General features: G+C 41.9%; 1 protein-coding gene across 2 annotated transcripts; it reads right to left on the bottom strand.

Moving 5' to 3' along the window:
• Nucleotides 1-3350: 3350 nt before the first annotated feature.
• Nucleotides 3351-18586, bottom strand: LOC120799198 (cytochrome c oxidase assembly factor 1 homolog). 2 transcript variants are annotated; one of them, XM_040144158.1, is made up of 6 exons: nucleotides 18520-18586; nucleotides 11698-11805; nucleotides 10696-10847; nucleotides 9552-9628; nucleotides 6197-6318; nucleotides 3351-4993 (listed from the first exon to the last, which is right to left on the bottom strand). In XM_040144158.1, exons 2-6 carry the CDS (start codon nucleotides 11789-11791, stop codon nucleotides 4932-4934), a joined length of 507 nt encoding a protein of 168 aa, XP_040000092.1. In that variant the 5' UTR covers nucleotides 11792-11805; nucleotides 18520-18586; the 3' UTR covers nucleotides 3351-4931. The 2 variants fall into 2 exon arrangements, with proteins under 2 accessions (XP_040000092.1, XP_040000091.1); XM_040144157.1 differs by having other exon boundaries at nucleotides 4911-4993; nucleotides 6120-6318.
• Nucleotides 18587-19357: the final 771 nt, after the last annotated feature.

The following is a 19357-nucleotide window of genomic DNA, read 5'->3' as shown; positions in this document are numbered from 1 at the left end:
CATCATTTGCAGCATTTACACGTGTTCATCAAGGTCATCATTATCATCACTGTGTTGATGAAATGGTGGAATCCAATTAGGTGTTGGGAACAAATCGATTGTGTGCTCCACTGTCACATTAACATATTGGGGAAAGGATTTCAAAATCAATCTCTTCAGAATAGGAAATACACAATGACCATAATGGCTAAAAGCAGTAGTGCGATAAGGATGACTATTCCAGTTTTAGCGTGATAAACTTCCCATTTGCCAAACATTTCTCAAACCAATTATCAGCAAAGTAGTCCTGGCTCGTATTTTCTTTTATTTGATTTGCAAATGTTTCTAATCCGGTCATACCCCTTTTGAAAGAAGCATCAGGGGCTGTGTTGTTTGGAATAAAATTACAACATGAATCTACACACATAGCACAAATTACACCCTCTTCTAATAGGACACGTCTTGAGCCATCCTATTTTGCCAGGCCATTTGTGAGGTTGCATGCACGTGTTCTAGCGCAGTGAGTGCGTCTCTAGTAAAATTTACAAATCGCTGTTGGTTGTAATGGATGTAATTTATCCAATCTGTGTTTGCACCATCAATACAATGTGTACAAAAGAATGCAACAAATCCTACCAACTGATTATTCTCTGCCTTGTATTCATTAGGGATGCCTCGAGGAACGCCAATAGAGTCTATCCATTCTCTGGGATATTCCTTAAATTCTCGCTTGACTCTATGGTTCAGTACCAGCTTACCGATGTCAGTAGCAGCAAGGGGTAAAATAAAGTGGCGAATTACCAGCATTACTTGTGTACACAACCCCTTCCACTGCTGCTGGAGGGTAGCTCTCAGTTTCTGTCCTCCACACATCCACCATTATTACAAGACATTATGCTTGTGTATGCGGCTGCATGGTCATTGTTCCCTACTAGGCAAGCCTTATCTATTGGGGATACAGTACATTCGGTGACATTCCATGTGTGGGTACAATTTCCCTCAAACTTTCTGACATTCACACTACATTTTCCTGAATAATAAGAATCTGTAAATGCCATAACAGCTGATAATTCAACAATTGTTGGAGATAGAGTGTTCTTCTAATGTCTTAAACCAGTTTTGTTAAAGAAAGTAGTACAGATAACACAAATAAAAACATCCCTTTTTGTTTTTTACATAATCTTCTTGTTTACAATTGCCACACAAGTTTTGGATGTTTCTTCTAACGGGTGAATCAACAACAGGGGTCTGGCCCTTAGAAAAGTGACGCACGAGTGCATGGTATGTCTGGACACAGTGTACGTAGCATATTCATACCACGTTTCCCTTCAATCCCTTGGTTGGGCTCAGGAGGGAAGGTTGTCTCTTATTCCATCGATGCGATTGGGGAACTGGAGCTGGCTGGGTCTGGAGCATTGTTGGTGACGTTGTCATGTCCTTCTGACGGAAAATGCCATCAGGGGTGAGGAGGAGGATGGGAACGACAACAATGAATGGGATGAAGAGGAGAGTGCAGATTCCCCCTTGAAGCCCACTTCCCAGTCGTCTCAACGGGTGTCAAGGCCTTGGCTGTCCAGGTGGTGCCATCGTACCCTCACATTCACCACTCGTGCACCCTAATCCTCAAGTGTGCTTTTTTGAAGCTCGGGAGAAAAGTGGCACCTTTTACCTTTTGTGCTTTTTGCTCATTGTCATACATTGCTCATTGCCATACACTGCTCATTTCTGTGGGACCTTAGATCTCTGTATAATAGACACCATCTGCAGATGGAGATATAAACTTACAGAAAGACAAAAGTTGACTCTATGTGCTTTATTGAACAGAAAATTGGTGAAAACTGACAAATACAGGTTTGTGTCAAATCAGGATAGGGCCCCGGTTTAAGCAATATATGGAAATTCATTTTTTGCAGGTGTGAACTTATGATTTGTTGCAGTGTGTTGAAAAACAAGGATCTTTTTCTTTTGGCTGTCTTGTGTGAAAGTTTCTTGATAATTTTCTTTATGAGATCTTGTTTACTGTATGACAACTTTTAAGAACACAACACACAAGGAGCCTGCTTTTCCTGTTCAAACCTTTTTTTTGCAAACTAGGACCTACAAAAACTGTGTCCAACATAGAAACAGTCTGAGTCTTCCATCATCACCACAGTAAACCTGCTTTTTGAAAACAAGAAGCTCACAGTAAAGTCAGTCGAGATTATATGTATTTCAAGTAATAAAAACAGGGCTGCAAACATGCTTCTGTGTGGTTGTAATGACTAGGGGTTACTTTCATTCATAATGTTGTAAAACATAACAGTAGGCAGGGGGTATCATTTTGGTACAGTTTGGAGGCAGCAATCGGTCTATCATTTAGGTCAGTTTCACTCCCAACTCGTCACACACAGAGGACCCCTTTGAGCCACCTTTTAATGCACTGGGAGCGAGAAAGTGTGGCAGTTATTTACTAATAAAAATTCTTTGTACTTTAAATCAAGTGTGATGTGTGCTGCAATTGGCTGTTTTGGCGACTGTGTGCCATATGGGTTGTTTTCCAAAAACAAGCTGCAGGGAGTTAGTGCTAGGCTAGCTAATGTTATTAGCTTAAAATGAGTAGCCTAGCCCTGGTGGTGACCAACAATTAACCAAACAATGGCAGAACAAATGTCCATTGCAAGGTTCTGCAAAAAAAGGATTAGGTGCTTAGACTGATACTGGAAGCAGCCACCTAGGGCCGGCTACAGTAGGGTTTTGATTTAGGTTGTTGTTGTAATTTACTCCAAGAAACTGTGGATTGATATATTATTTATGAAAACAGTCCTCCTTTTAGTTTCTAATGTAATGTAACATTAGTTCATGTGTTTTTGTAGTATTAAATATAAATTTAATACCAAGCAGAGCTGTCGAGGACTCCGCCACCAGACCTGTCTGTAGTTGATGAACCGGAGACTCAGAGTGATAAGAGAGACAAAGAATGACAAGTTTTCCTGGAACTGTCATATCAGGCTACTTTTTTGGTATAATGACTTTAAGTGGATTGAGTATAACAATTCAAAGGATGCTATCTTTAGCAAATGCTTTAGACATTTTCCCAGGAATTGTACGGAATATCAATTTGTGACAGATGTAATTAGAGACTGAAAGCACCTTAGACTGGATTGTTCTTAATGCGAAAACAGCAAGCTGCATGCTCTTGCATTTAGTAAGCTGGTGGCATACAGAGAAAGCCATGCACCAAATAGCCATGGGACAGGGCTAAAACAAAATGCATGGAGATGCTCGTAACATTGCCTTTTTTAAGAGAAACCGTCAACATGTGAAAGTGGTATCATACATTGTCATGTTATGTGCCAAACAGGACATTCCTCTCAGGGGGCACCGAGAAACAGAGGAAACTTTTTGGAAATGTTCAAGTTGATTTTGAAGTATGACATAGAAGTTGAAAACAGGCTCCAGCAGCTACCACGCAATGCTACACTGACGGACCCCACCATTCAGAATGATCTATTGGAATTTGCGGCCTCATTGTTACTACGAAAAATCAAGGAAGAATTATGCAAGTCTAGACATTTTGCCATACTAGCTGATAAGTACACCAATACAAACGTGAGCTCATAGCCGCGTGTCGCCATTCCTTAATCATGGTGGGGTGATTAAGGAGAGGGCTGTTGGATTTGCTGACACAGCTGATATGTCTGCTGATGGGATATCAAGGAAGATTTTGGAAGTACTGGAACCACTGGAGCTGTATCCATCTCTGTGTGGGATTTATTTTAGATGGTGCGTGTTGGGAAACGGGTTGGATGCATGTTCTTCTGAAGCAAACTTTCCCACACCATGTTCACTGCAACTCCGATAGATTGAACCTGGTCTTATACACTGCTGCTAAAGTGACACTGTGAATCTGCTACATAGCTTCATGTCTGGAGCTCGCAGACACACAGTGTTCATGCAATTGCAACAGGAAATGCATTCCAATCGGAAGGTAATTGAGCTAAAGTGAGCTACTGATGTGAAACACTGCCGCTACGTGACATGATACAAGAGAGTCTGGCTGAGTTTTCAGAAGACAGTCCCTGTTACAGCATATTCAGACAAAGCAGAGATTTCTCCGGATGTCAGCGCACTGCCAAGGGTTGTTATAACCCTGCCAATGACATCATGTACAGGGGAGAGATGTTTTTCAACGACAAATTGGATAAAAACAAGACTATGAGCCTCATGTGAACACCTCGCCTGAACAACTTCATCCTTTTGTCTTTTGAACGGAATCTGTAACTCAGTGGACATCATATCTATCTTCAACAGTAAGCACCAACGTCTATGTCTCCTGTAGGCCTAATTATGGATTAATATGACCCCAGGAAGACATCAAAGGTAGGCCTAAATTGTTCATTGAAGATCTCTTTGGAAAAGGAGACCACTGTATGTCTGTGTTTTAGACTGATTTTATTCATCTCCTCCTCCAGCTAGGCTAGCTTGTCTCTCTTGTTACTCTCTCAGCCAGGCAGGCTGCCAGACACAGCTGGCCCCACCATCCAAATCTCTGCGAATTTGTCGGACCTTAGTTGGGACCCCTTCGACACACCCTGGCTTGCTGTAGGTGAGTGAATGCATCTACTGTATACATTTGAGCTGTATGCTGGACTGCTCGCTGTCTGTATTGATACTGTAAGTGCATGAGTGTGATGCTTGTTTTTCTCTCTAACATTGCTAGCTGGTGATGATGCAAAGATGGCAGGTACCGCAGGGAAGGCTGAAAGACACACTGACTGAGCCTGACCTCATCTTGCAAGGTAGGACAGCCTGTAAAATAGCACACTACTGAAATCACCTGATCTCGCTTTTCTTTATAATAGATCATTGATTGACAAGTGTGACAAAGAGAAAGTCAAGTTGATTGATGTTTTGATGTTGAATGACATCAAAATGTTCATTTTGAATGCCACTGAATTTCTTCTTCTTGCCCTCTATTGTGGTTGATTTTCATGTCTTTGGAATGGTTGGAGCCCAGATGGCAAGGTCCTGGCCACTGTTTGCAAAGATGGGAAAGTTTACATGTATGACCCTTGCAAGTCCATTTCACCTGTGCAGGTATGTACAACACACATATAGCTCCACTCCACAACTCTGTACTCACATGTAGCAGCCTCTCATACTGATACTTTAATATTAACAAATTTGAACTCTTTTAACCTAATGTTTGGTGAAAAAACTGAAAACTTAAGATTTTTTGGTCATGATAATGTGTTGCTGCTTTTTAAGCCACTTATGTGGTTTTCTATAGCGAGTTTGGGTAGCTAAGAGATGCCCTACACAGGAAGCAATGCATTACAGTTTTTTTTGTGCCATTAACAAGACAAGACATCTTTTATAAATTAAATTCTACACTTCTTTTTTAGGAGGGTCCAGGTCCTGTGTGGAGATGGGAGAAACTTCCAGAAGGACAACCTTCACTACAGCACTCCACCAATGTGGGCTTTATGGCAGAGTGGCCAGATGGAAGCCTCTCGGCGGTGAAAGTGAATACTTATGTCAATGTAATATATTTGAAGTAGTAATTTGAGTGCGAGTCTCCTCATCACTCCACACTGATCTATGGTTTTAATCTGCCATTATGTTTTGTGTCTTCAGGGAAGTGCTGTCAACATACATAAAACATCAGAATAGCGCTCATGCAGATGTAACATCGAGAAAACCAAATGAAAAGCAGTGTGACAGCGTAAACAGTCGTCATGCGAGCAAATGTTCGCTATCTACGTTGATAGAAACTTGCTTATTGATATGCCTATATGGTATTCTGACATGAGTACTAGGCATACTAAAATTCACTACCAGTCTGCCAATTTTTTGACCCCATATTATTTTTATGTATCTGAACTTGAAAAAAACTCAGGCCCATCCAGATTTTCCCAGGTCGAGTCATTAGCCACTTTCTGGCTCTGCCACTGGATACATTTTGATACACTTTGGTTGGACCCGTGGCACTTCATAGTTTTCACAAATGTCATAATTATTGTAAGGAAATTATTTAAAAAAGAAAAATAACTTAATAGAGCAGCACAACAGTCAGTGCATCATCATGCTTGTATCCCATTATTCATTCAAAACCAAACACGGAGACGCAACACAACAATCTAGAGCAGTGGTAAATATACCTCCCTCTACTCAGCATCTGTTGGAGCAGGACAACTTCCACTTTCATTTGTACATGGAGTTGGTAAGTGCCAGTGACCTGTGTCTAGCTCCTGCTTGTGCTCTGTTGCCTGGGTTTGTGCTGCAGCTGGTGGAGGAGGACTCAGCAGGTTGATGGTCTGTCCTTCCCGGAACTTAAGCACTGCCTGCTTCAGACTCCACCTGCAAGACGGGACAAACAAATCCAGAATGGTGCATACAAAGCACTGACAATGCTATATTGAACATAATATTAATAATTGGACATAAACCTTGACCTCCAAAAAAAAGTATAAGATAGGAGGAGCTAAGTCTGTTAGATTTACTTATCCCATGTTTATTTGAAAATAACATAGCACAGAACATTTGCTGCACAGATTTCGTTTTTTGGTCATACAACCTGAAGTTTTTTGAAGCACCGATATGTATTGGATACAGGGGTGTGTGCATAAAACCCTTCATGCCACATTACAACCATTATTGTAGACTGAAGACACACAACTTGTTGTAGTTTCAATGCACCTCCATGGGCCACATTTCATTAACGCATTTAGATGCGGTCTCTTAGCTCTGAAACACCTGAACTAATGGTCACATTATTTCGTAATTGATGTGATACAGTAGTATTTGTAGTTTCCTAGCTTTTGGCCTGCTAGCCTCCAGCCAGCCTCCCAGTCGGCTAGCCTTCAGCCTACTAGCCTCCAGCCTGCTAGCCCCCAGCCTGACTGTCAGTTGACTAACTCCTGGACTATAGCTCAGACGGTGAGTCTGGGAATCATCTGCCTGCAGCCACATCCAGTAGCCACCGCCTCTGTTAACCTCCCGTCAGTTTCCCAGTCGGCTAGCATTGGGCCCACTGTCTTCAGGATCCCCAGCCTCTGCCACCCAACCACCACAAGCCTCTGCTGCCCAGCACCACCATCGAAGCCCAGCCTGGCCCGCAGCCTGACCCTGAATTGGCCGTCATCACCTGCCTGTTCCTGAGTCGGGGGTCCCAGCCGACATCCTGCCTGTTCCTGAGTCGCCAATCCCAGCCGACATTCCGCCTGTTCCCGAGTTGAGTGTCCCAGTCGGTGTCTTGCCTGTTCCTGAATCTGTTCCTGAGTTGCCTGTCCTGGCCGACATCCTGTCTGTTCCTGTTTGGCGGTCCCGGCCGCCTGTACTTTTTTTCTCAGCCAATTAAGATGAAATCATGCTCATTTACGTATTGTTCTGGGGTAGAATTATGGCTTTGGTTTTCTGTCGAGGCTTTCGTCATACATAAGTGGTTTAATCTAAACTGGGTTGGATAAACAGGCCGACATCAAGACTGTTCCTGAGCCAGTCCCTGAGTCGGCTGTATGGTTCAACATTTCATCTGTTCCTGAGCTGGGTGACATCTCGTCTGTTCCTGAGCTGGCCGACCTCTCATCTGTTCCTGAGCTGGCTGACATCAAGCCTATTCCTGAATCGGCCAACGTCAAGCCTGTTTCTGAGTCAGCTAATGTCAAGCCTCCCAGTTGCTGGCCAAGCTGACACCTGCTCCTGGTCCCCAGTTGGCACCCCAGCCAAAACTAGTGCCTGATCTCCAGTCGACAGTCCCAGCTGACACATTGCAAGATCTCCCAGACCATCAGCGTGCTGTCATCTCAGCTGCCACCGTCGAGCCTATTCCCGACTCTGCCATCTCAGATGAGGATGGCAGAGCTGAGGATGGATCAGGTTGCCTGACCAATATTCCAGCTGCCGGGCTCCATCATGCCTGATTCTCAGCTTCACCTGTTGACCCTTACAGCCCTCCTGTTAGTGGTCGCGTCCTCTACACCCCAGTACCCTGCTCAGCCTCCAGAGGGGACCCGCTTTTGCCATCACCCTCCTGCTCGGCCTCCAGAGAAGTGCTGCCTTCCCACTGCCCTCCAGAGTGGTCCTGCCTTTGTCCCTGACTCTGCCTGTCTGTCCGACATCTGGGCCACCCTCCTGAGTGGCTCCGCCTGTCTGTCCGTCCAAGATTCTCAGCTCGCCTGCTCTCCGCCCAAAACTTCCAGCTCATCATCCCCACTTGGCTCCCTGACTCCCACCTTCCGGACCCCCTCCACCTGCCCTGCTTGGCTTGACTGTTAAGGTTATTTTGAGGGACATCTTGAAGCTGTCCCTTGAAGGGAGGGGTACTGTTATGTCCCACCCTGCTTCTGAGGACATTTCTTCCTTTGTTTCTTATTTAATTTCTCTGTGCTTCGGGTTTTATTTTGGAAATCCCTTACCTGTTGTGTAAATGGTTGTTTTGCTTCCTGCCCTTGTGTGTTTCCCGCCTTGGTGATTTTGTGCCCTGCCCTGATTAGTTTCACCTGTGTCTCATTGTCTTCCCCTCACTAGAATGTTTAGTCTATGTATTCCTCTCACTCTGTTTTAGTTCCTTATGTTGTTATGTTGTTCCTATTGTCAAGCTTGGTACCTTTGTATCTTAAGAGTTTCAGTGTTTTTCCCCTTGTCTCCTTATATTTTGGTTTTGTATCCCTGCTTCTCTTTGGACCTCCAGTGTTTTCCCTAGTGTTTATCTCCTGGTTTTTGGATCCTTGCTTGTTTTGGACTTTACTTCTGTCTACTTGGGAATTGTTAGACACTTTACGTTTTGCTATTAAATCTCCTTTTTCTTTGCATCAACCTGACTGCCTTGGTGGCTGCATCTGGTTCTTCCTTCTTGTTTCCCTGCATGATGACAATGTATCCTGCTACCTTCGGATTGCTGTATGGAATTAATGAACTGAAGAAAATTTTCATACAGTATAAAGGAGCTGTGGGCAACAGATACTGGAAGAATCACTCATATTCATCTATAGATCACAGCTGACTGATTTACCAATGTTCCGGCTTCAACATAAATTCTTATTTTCTACTTCATCTACTGGTTGGAGAGTGTTTCATCAATATGGTATATTTATGTTGGAGGTATTTTTTCATAATTGCGGCAATGTGCAATAAAGTATTTACTTTGCCCTTGTTGGCACAATTGCCAATTTAGTGTGACATTGCACTAGAAACAAAAATGATTTTGAGGCATCTATTGTCCCAATTTCCATCAAAATACCAACAACCCATTTTGGAGCTGCTTCATTTTTGGGCCTCTCCTTCCACCTGTGCACTGTGTGCAATGCCCTGAGCACCAAACTACCATGAAGGCAAAGTGAATTTCAAGGTCAGGAAAATAAGAATTCTGCATGAGTGCTGCTCACTCCCCCTATGTTATGTCACTATGACACATCAATTTGCCTAACAATCAAGAATGTCACCATCAGCATTTATATGTTGATGTACTTTTCCATGAGTGTGCTGTCATAATAATTTGCATAAAAAATTACCTTGTCACCATTAACTGAATTTTTAAAAAAGTTTTTCACTACAATTTCCAGTGAACTCAGGACAGAACAGATTGTACTAACCTGTTGGTAATAGGGTCTCTAATTGAAGAAGTATACAGATAACCTCCAGATTTTGCCCCAGTTACAGGGATCTTTATCTGCAACACAATGCAAATTCAAGATCATGATTAGTTTTACATGAGACCTCATGGAAGACCTGACCAAGAGCTTTGCAGCAGCTTTCTAGACCACTTGTAGAGGCAAGTGAATAGGCAAGGTGTGTCCCTTCACTTCTGACTTCATACTTGTTATGGTATCAGAAGTTTTGTTTCTGTTTATTGTTACACAGTGGATAAGGTGACTAAACAGAAACACATTTCTCTTCATGTACATGGTAAACGACCCGCACTTAGATAGAGCTTATTTTTAGTCTTATCATCCACTCAAAGCTCTTTACACTACATGCCACATTCACCCATTCGTACACACATTTACACAAACTGATGGCAATGCCACCAGGGGTACTTTAGGGTTCGGTATCTTGCCAGGGAGCCGGGAATCAAACCATTGACCTTCTGGTTAGTTGATGACCTGCTCTACCTCCTGAGCCAAAGCTGCCCAGAGTTTTGTGAGCAGAAGACTGTAGAACCAAAGTTCAGTGAACAATAAACAAAATAAAAACTGTCTTATCTATGTGAAGAGAATCAGAGACTTATAGAAGTTTAATGAATGCATTTGAATGTCACCACAGTAGTAATACTAGTAACAGTAGTAACACTAATGCACAAAGTAAAAAAAATGTCAATCTCCCAACGTTAAGGAAAGTGATAAAAAATTCCTGGATCCACCCCTTTTACTGGATCCGCAACAAAATTTAATGTTCTTCCCTACTCCATGCCCCATCTCTCCACAAAATTTGGTGCAAGTCGGTTCTGCACTTTTTGCATAATGCTAGTGACAAATAAAAAACAAACAAACAAACATGGGTGAAAACATAACATCCTTGGCAGAGGTAATAACAGGTGTTACTTAGTCCAAATATCAGGATCCAACTTGGATATTGAGGACAATTAAAAGGGAAAGGTAGTCAAACAAACATTTGCAAAGCAACGCACAGGGGGTCAAGCTGCCAGCATGGGCGTGGCAACTGTTTTGTAGAAACAGTGGTGAAAGCTCCTGTCAAAAACAGAACAATAAACTGTGATGACTTTCTAAAACACATTACCTGTGCAGTGTCTTGATCTACACGGTTGTGTCTGTCAGTTAGATGGATGTTGTACACTTTTAAAGGTGGGACTCCTAGGCTTTCCATGGCAACTGGACATGATTCCAACTTCTGCAGAGCCAGTCTATGGTAGTCTGACCCAGAAAATTTCTCTAATTGAACAATAGATAGAAAAGTAATAATAATTAAGTTAAAGTGTTGAAATCTGTTGGTGTATTACAGTGTAATGACAGAGCAATTGAACTTCTCATTCTAAGAGTATTATATGAAAACAGTAAAATTGTCAGTTGAGAAGTAAAAGATGAGAGCAGTTGAATGTATGCATTCACATGTAAGAAGTGAATGCAGCGGCATTGTCAGTTAAAGTGAAAACTCTGAAAGAAGTTGAACTTTCAGTTGAAGAGTAATCCCAGTTCATGCCAATGAGTCCAAGGAACCGGTAGATCACTGGGTGGTGCTAGGAATGGACAGAGAGGTGGGAAATGAAAACTCCATTCTTGACGCCAGTGTTACGTCTTAAAAACTTGCGGACAGTAACTCTGTTTCACAAACATTACTTTATTGTGCATTGCCCACTTTAAACCCTTGCTCTAACATAACAACAATTTCCTTTATGCCAGATTGTCACAAACCTCTGTGCGTACAGCAGCAAGTGCAGGAACACCTAGTGCAGCTCATACACAACAGTGCTGCTTTTACCATGCAGACTTTGTTTTTTTGGTGGCTGCGCCCCTGCCATAGAATGTGTGTGATGCATCTAGTCCAGACACAAACCTAACCCCAACCCTAACTGTAACCCTAACCTAAAACTGAATCTAACCTTAACCTTAAAACCAAGTCTCAACCCTCAAACAGTCCTTTGAAATGCAAAAATGTCCTCACTAAGACACACACACACACACACACACACACACACACACACACACACACACACACACACACACACACACACACACACACACACACACACACACACACACACACAGCTAAATTTTTACTCACTCTGCAGCAGATAGTACATGGTACCGACCCCTCCGGCAGTCAGCACTGTGGTGAAGATGGCAAGCTGCTGCAGATGACTGTTGGAAACCCTCATCTTTGCTTCCTTCCCTGTAACAGTGCACAGAACACTTTTTTGGAAAAAAACCTCACAACATCTTAGCTACAGATTCAGACTCTGAGGTCAGTTGGAAGAAGATTCTATGGTCTGAGGCAGATGTTTTCACATTGTGAGGTGTGCCCCCCCAGGGTTTTGGAAGAGTTTAAGAGATGAAATTTGGGGAGATCAGAGGGTGATATGTGAGCAAAAGATGCTGCATGAGGTGAAAGAGACAAGTTTGTGCTGGTGTTCTGAAAACAACTGGAAGTTAGTTATTATAGTTTGGCCTGCTTATTGACCGCTCACCCACACAGTCAACTGCTGGAGCTGCAGCAGTGGCTGTAACACACAGCTACAAGAGGCAATTCAGGTACTTTAAAACCATTTGTGCCCAATTGCCACAATTTTCAGAGATATGACTCAGTCAGATCTGAACACATTGACATGGAAAATATATTTTTAGATTCACTGTGTCTTACAAGGATATCAATATCTCTGAATATTGAGAACATTCATAAATCCGGGTGGAAATCATAGAAGAGAGAGGTCTCTTATAACTCCAGAACTCGCCATCATCCAGAACTGAGAACCATCATGTTTTTTTTAACTCTATTTCTTGGTTTTGAACAATCCAATAACCACAATATGATACAAGCACAGAGGCAGATACAAAGTTAGCAAAAATAAACACGCTGAAAAAGGAAAAAATCCATCTATAAAAAGAGTTCCATCTATAAAGATCAACTTAATATTTTCAATACTGTTATGCCTCCGTAGTTGGAAGGAAAGAGAATCATTACATTTTAAGTTTTAGTATCCAGTATCCAGTGACAGTTGTCTTAACATCCATGGGTACATTAAAAACAGGAACTGCAAACAGGAATAGCTAATTCAGCATCCTTTCAATGGGACCTATTTTCCAAAATGTAAACAAATACAGCCTGAAAAAAAAAACAAGGTGTTGAGGGTTGCAGTTTTACTTAATTTTGTCTGAGGAGTGGCTCACATTGTCAGAAAAACTAAGCTTTTTGGCCATCGGACTAAACGCTATGTTTGGTGTGAGCCAAACACCGCACATTAAGAGGGTACAATGAATGCAGCTGAATGGAATGGTAAGCCTGAAGGAAACCTGATGAAGATTCATTTTCCACAAAAACAATGAGTCCAAGTATGAAGCCAAAGATACACAGGAAAGACTTAGAATCAACAATGTTCATGTCCTGGAATGGCCCTGTCAGATCTCAATCTAATCCAGAATTTGTGGCTGCACTTCAAAAGGCTGTTCTCCCCATCCACTTTGACAGAGCTTGAGCAGTTTTTAAAGAGTACTGGGGAAAAATAGTTTCAAGGGCCTTCCAGACAGACTCAAGGCTTTAACTGTTGCCAAGGGAGCTTCTAAATGTTGAAGAATTTAATTGAATATTGAAATAAGGAGGTGAATACAAACGTAGTATATCGTAATATGTTTTTGTAAATAATTTAAAATCACTGTTTTTACATTGACCTTAAAAGGTCTGTGTCTGTTGATCAGTGTCAAAAATCCATATAACATCTACTTTCATTTAATTTTGTAAAAATGGTGAAAACTAAGTAAAATAGGTTTAAATGTAACTGTAACTCTTTCCATGTGCTTGTTTAACAAGACTATATCGCTGGATCGCCCTTTATCTGTATGCTTCTCTCCTACTGTCCATGCCCACATATGCAGTATTTTAATATAGCAAAATTAAAGCTGTTCTACTTTACATGTTTTTCTGTTTTGTCAGGATCTGTATTCATATTCTTGGCATTTCCTGTTTTATTTTGAAGTCTAGGTTCTGTTGTGTTACTGTTTGTTTTACTTCCTGGTTTTTCCCGCCTGTTTTGATTACTGTCTCCACTTTAATGTCTTTCACCTGTGTCTTGTTTCCTGTGTATTTAAACCCCGCCTCATTTCTCATGCCTTGCCAGATTGTCTTTGTTACCCTTGTGTTCAAGCTCCCTCGGATTAAAGATTTGGATTTTGGACATTGCACTTCTGCCTGACTCTCTCTCTTGCACTTGGATCCACACACACCTGCCCTTACAGTACAATCTGGCCACGTTGGACCCAGCGGAGGGAGAGAATTTTTGATGTGCTCTGGGCGCTCAAGGGAAGCGTCTCACCGATTTGGAGTGGGCAGTTTCCAGCCTGGGACCGGGAGTTCAGTCATTGTCTGAGCAGCTACAAGCCCTGGCTGCCCAGACTCGCAAAGTGATTACTCGTCTGGATTCCATGTCTTCTGCTACAACAGGCCCAGCTGCTCCTGCTCCACCTCCAATACCCAGGGATTCTACAGTTCATTTTTCAGAACCCAGGGCACCCCCCATCGAAAGGTATGATGGCACTCAAACGTACTGCTCATTTTTGACTCTTTGCTCGCTAACTCTTGAACTGCAGCCTCTTACCTTTGCCTCTGAGCGTTCTAAAGTAGCCTTTATGATCACTAATCTCACGGGGCGAGCACGGGAGTGGGCCACGGCTGAGTGGCAGACATTCATCTACCTGTGACTCTGTAGCTACTTTTTCTGCTGCTTTGGGTCGTGTTTTTGGTCAACCTGTCTCGGGCCGTGAGGCAGCCCGTGCACTTGGTAATCTCAAGCAAGGCAGAAGCCGTGTATTTGATCATGCGATCGGATTTCGCACTCTGGCTGCGGAGAGTCAGTGGAACGACGAAGCACTTGCAGACACTTTTTTTTTTTTTTTTTTTTTTTTCCTGAGTCTCTCTGAAGATATAAAGGTTGCCATGGTTGATCTTCCTACAAGTTTTGAGGGTCTTGTGGAACTTGCTATTAAGATGGACAACCAGATGCAGGAACGAGAGCGGCTCAGAGGAGCGACAGGCCCTGGATCTGCGCCTTATAGTCCCAAGGAGGAACCTATGCAGCTTGGTCGTACCCCCTCTGAGCCAACAGGAACGCCAGCGCCGCCAATGTGAAGGACTGTCCCCCTACTGTGGGGTTCCTGCTCGGGACATTCTTGATAAAACACTGATACAGGCCTTTCATAGACTGAACCCGGGCATTCCTGGGACGTCCCTTAGCGTGGCAGTACTGTCAGGATCTGTATTCACATTCTCGGCATTTCCTGTTTTATTTTGAAGTCTTGGTTCTGTTGTGTTACTGTTTTACTTCCTGGTTTTTCCCACCTGTTTTGATTACTGTCTCCACTTTAATGTCTTTCACCTGTGTATTTAAACCCCGCCTCATTTCTCATGCCTTGCCAGATTGTCTTTGTTACCCTTGTGTTCAAGATCTCTCGGATTAAAGATTTGGATTTTGGACATTGCACTTCTACCTGACTCTCTCTTGCAGTTGGATCCACACACACACACCTGCCCTTTACATGTTTGTTGTCAGACCATGTAAAAAGTAGGAAATAGTGACTGAAATGTGGTTCATTAAGACTACATGTAAACCAGCAGCCATTTCCAAGTTGCTGCTCTGCACTGCTAAAATTTTTTTTTTTTTTTAATAACCACAATGTCTTTTGACAAAATCACCAAACATAGATTCACTAGATTTGTCGCTAGGTGATTTTGTGAAGAAAAATCACAGGGTGTGAAAAGTTGGTGAATCCAGCGACAAAAAGGCACTTAGTTGGCAACACTGCCTGTACAGGCCCACCTGATGACGCAAAAACTGCTTACACCTATTAGTTTTGAGAGAGCAATGACAAGTGGTGTGAATTCACCACTTAGTCACGCAGCATTTGGCTGACTAATGGTCTAACTTTCAGTCAGTCTGACTGCGGCTGGCCCCACTGTTGCAGTCCAGCCAAAAATGTTAGCCTCTCTCCACTATTTTCTATTTCTTAAACATCTAAAATGAGGATGCTTGGTTGTTACATGTCAAAGACACACAATGGAAATTAAGCAGTACTGTCACAATGGACTGAACAGAACTGAGAATGCAGAGACAAAGACAAGTCTGAGATATTCAGAAAAAAAACTTTCTTGTGGTCAGTGTGGACACTGGCAAATACTCTAAATTACATTTACAAGAACTAGTTTTCTTCAATTATATTTGTCTTCCATAAGTTATGTGAAGATTTACTTTTCTACTGGTGTTGAACTGTAATCAAGATACAAGATCTATAATTCATAAACATTGAAACATCCTTTCCTCCAGTGCTACTTCAGTCAAAATCCACCACTGTTTGGTCACAAAGGAGACACCCATCACCGACCCATTTTATGAACACATAAAAACGAGAATTTAAAATGCCCTTGTGCTGAAAACCGTCACAGAGGTGGCTATGCTGAAAAAGCTCTTTAATTAAAAAAAAAAAAAGCTGTATACTGTTAATACAGTCTTCAAACCTTACACCCCTGTTTGTCCTTAATAATAAATAAAATCCAGTGTTCTTGACTGGGCAAGTGTCTACCTTCTTCCAAATTTTAAATGTCTGGTTGCTGTGTAAATATAGTTGCCTAGCTAGGTGCAAATGCCAGTTACCTTTTAAAGAAGAATAAATACTGCAGAGTTCTAGAATTGATGAGGGTTGGATGGCTGAAAATGCTTTTTTCTTGTAAATAAAGTGACTTCTTGTCATATAGTGTACCCTTCACCTGTCATTAGTAAAAATGAAAAGACATCAATCTTACTAAGTGTGGTTGAAAACTCCACTTGTGTTCATCTATCCTTTTTCCACTTATCTATGTTACAGTATTTATGGTACATGTAAAGGTGCTCACTTGGTATATTAGTCAATCTTTTTCACACATCCCAGCAGGTTTGAGGAGACCAGTGTTAAACTAGAAAATGCTATTTCTTCAGGATTGCGGGTGTCTGGAAAAGCGGTCGCCAAACCACGTTGCTGGCTGCTAAAAAAAAAAAAAAGGCTGAAGCTGAGTTTCATTTCTGGAATGGCTGGAAACTGATCTGCATTGGTAGCATACATTTTTATGAAGTGAAAAAGGGCTGAGTTTGGTAAAGACCACAGACAGAGAAGTAGTTGAATCAGCTGTTTGTCCCCAGCTGCACTCAGAGGTTGCCATGGTGATTTTAGGCACTGAAGGGTTATTATATAACCCTATATTATATTGTTTTTATATATTAGACTAAAAGAAAGTGGCTTGTGGTACTTATAACACTAAGGCGCTGGTACTAAACAGAGGTGTTATTCTGCAAAGAATGCACCCAAAGATATGGTTGTTTATATGTGATAAACAACCCCTTATCTGGAGGCAGCATGACAGTGTGAGAAACTGTCCTGGGGTGCTTTGAAGTGTCTTGTCTTTTATTACCTGTTTTTCTACAGATAAGCCGTTAAATGGGGAGAGTCCATCATGTCCAGAGTGAAATGTCCGTACGAGGGAGACACATACCTGAGGAGTGACGGAGGTCTCAGCCAATAAGATGACCGTGCCGACAATGTTATTTATGATGTTTAAACCTAATATCTGCTGGACCAGGGAGAGAATAGTCACTCAGACTTCATGAACTGATGTGAATGCTGTATGCTTGTCAGGGATGCATAGTCTGGTCCAGAGCTCTGTAAGCAACCTCAATCTTTAAGACACTGCTGTATTTGAATAAATAGATGTGAATTTAACTTTTTGCGTCCTGCATTCTTCACTAAACAAATGCGCGAGTCCTGATGTTTTGAAGGATGGACTCAACAGCAATTAGTTTCTAATGAGTGAGACATGGATTCAGCTGAGAGACACCTCTCGAACTCTGGCTTACCAGTCATAGACAGTAACTCCAAACACATAAATTTTTATATTGTTAGAGACTGGGACTCTGATGAATGCAGTGATATAAATAAGTTGTTTGTGGTATCACTAATGTGGAAAATGGAGCAAGTTAAAAAAAAAAAAGGGGTAAATTCTGTTTTTCTCTGAAAATCTGGTTCTTAATTTGTATTGCGGTCTATGGGCAGTTGGATTGTACTCCTGTCACTCAGAGGCTCATGGAGCAAAATGTCTGTTTGATTAGATAGTTACATTGTGTGAAATAAGACAAATTTGTCTACGATTTGGCAAAAAATGTTGTGTAATGAGTGAAATATGTGGCCGCAAAGACAAGTTCAACAGAAATTGAAACAAAGAATTGTGATGTGATGACCTCCATTAAAGAGCAGTGCACAGCCGCTTCACCTAGCTTTTCTATTAGATGTTCAAGGACTGTCTCCCATGCCGTGAATGAAGCAGTCCTGAAAGGAGATAGCAACCTGCTGCACTACGCATTGTAGGCTAGCTGCGGCGCTTGCAGAGCAGCACCTGAAAGCTGCAGAATGACCAGCAGTTTGAAGCAGTTAATATTTATGCTTCAGACGTCTCTGCTGGATGTAACTAACATCAGTCAACTATTACTATATTTCAACTTTGGGCGTAAGGTGTTCATATCATTTAATCTGACAGCTTTATTTCTAGGCAAACATGCGAAAAGTGAATTAGGCCCTTTTTGATAGAAGAACCAAAGTGTCAGTAACAGCTTATCTGTTCTGAAATCAGTCCACACATTTATCATCGTAGACATTAGTAACATGCAGGATTAATATTCACTGAACTAAAGCCATCCCCAGCCCTCGCCTTTTCAACGAGTGGATCTCACTCCAGCTGATTGTTTAAAGATGGCAACGCTGACGTGCAGTGACACAGGAACTCCATATGGCTGTTTATTTTTGGTGGTTAAGCTTTTCGTTTTCAAAACTCTACGTTGTTTCATATTTGAATTAAAATCAGAAAAAAAAATCTCACCTTGTTTTACACCAACAGGACGACGCTGCTCCGTTTACATCCGTAAACGTCACACAGACTGTCGCCAATTAGGTTTGGGTTCGCTCCATTACTCCTCTGGCGTGTGCCTCTCATGTTCGGCCAGGCGGCGTCTGTACTCATACTGAGATCATATGTCGCAACTGCAATGTCTTTTAACGTTTTATCTTACAATAAATTCAACAAATCGTAATTAGGAACAAAAAAGAAAAGAAAAAGTGATAAAAAAATATACACGTGGCTGGAAGTCCCTCTTTACTGAAGCATCAGACATGATCACAAGGGGATCAATACCAAGATTTTAATAACAGTCATAACTTTCATTTTGTAAGTTATGCAAGTGCTAAAGATGAACATTTGACCAGTGTCATTAATTGCTTAACATCTATCAAACTTGTAGTATCAATGTAGTATTAATGTATGTAGTATCAAACTTGGCCTTAGCTGGCACCTCGGGACGAAAGTCCCACATCAGCCCTTACATCGAAGTGGCAATGACATATAACAGGATTCTAACCAGAAACAAGGAGGCTTGTCTAGGTGATGCTTTCTTCCTAAAGCCTTCCCCACTGCCTCCCTACTAGCCTGCAGAGACTCCGTAATACTGGCCTGTACCAAACTCTGTAATACTGACCTGCAAGTGAGTCTTAAATATTGATCTGTGAGAGAGACTCTGTAGTGCTGGTCTGTAACAAACTCTGTATGTAATACTGGTCTGTGATAGAGCCTCTATTATACTGGCCTGTGATAAAGACTTCGCAATACTGGCCTGTAAGAGAGAATGTAAATTATTTAAACTGCAACTATACTTCTGCTACTA

The sequence above is a fragment of the Xiphias gladius genome, chromosome 14 (assembly GCF_016859285.1).
Source record: "Xiphias gladius isolate SHS-SW01 ecotype Sanya breed wild chromosome 14, ASM1685928v1, whole genome shotgun sequence".
In the NCBI taxonomy this organism is placed as follows: Eukaryota; Metazoa; Chordata; class Actinopteri; order Istiophoriformes; family Xiphiidae; genus Xiphias; species Xiphias gladius.
This window is presented reverse-complemented; position numbering and strand designations above follow the sequence as displayed.

What these genes read in the sequence shown, in the direction of transcription:
- LOC120799198 (XM_040144157.1), bottom strand. Translation starts at nt 11,791, where the DNA reads ATGAGGGTTTCCAACAGTCATCTGCAGCAGCTTGCCATCTTCACCACA. An exon ending in TAGATCAAGACACTGCACAG is followed by an intron (nt 9,629 to 10,695) that starts GTAATGTGTTTT and finishes ATTGTGTTGCAG; the next exon opens with ATAAAGATCCCTGTAACTGG. An exon ending in AGAGACCCTATTACCAACAG is followed by an intron (nt 6,319 to 9,551) that starts GTTAGTACAATC and finishes CCCGTCTTGCAG; the next exon opens with GTGGAGTCTGAAGCAGGCAG.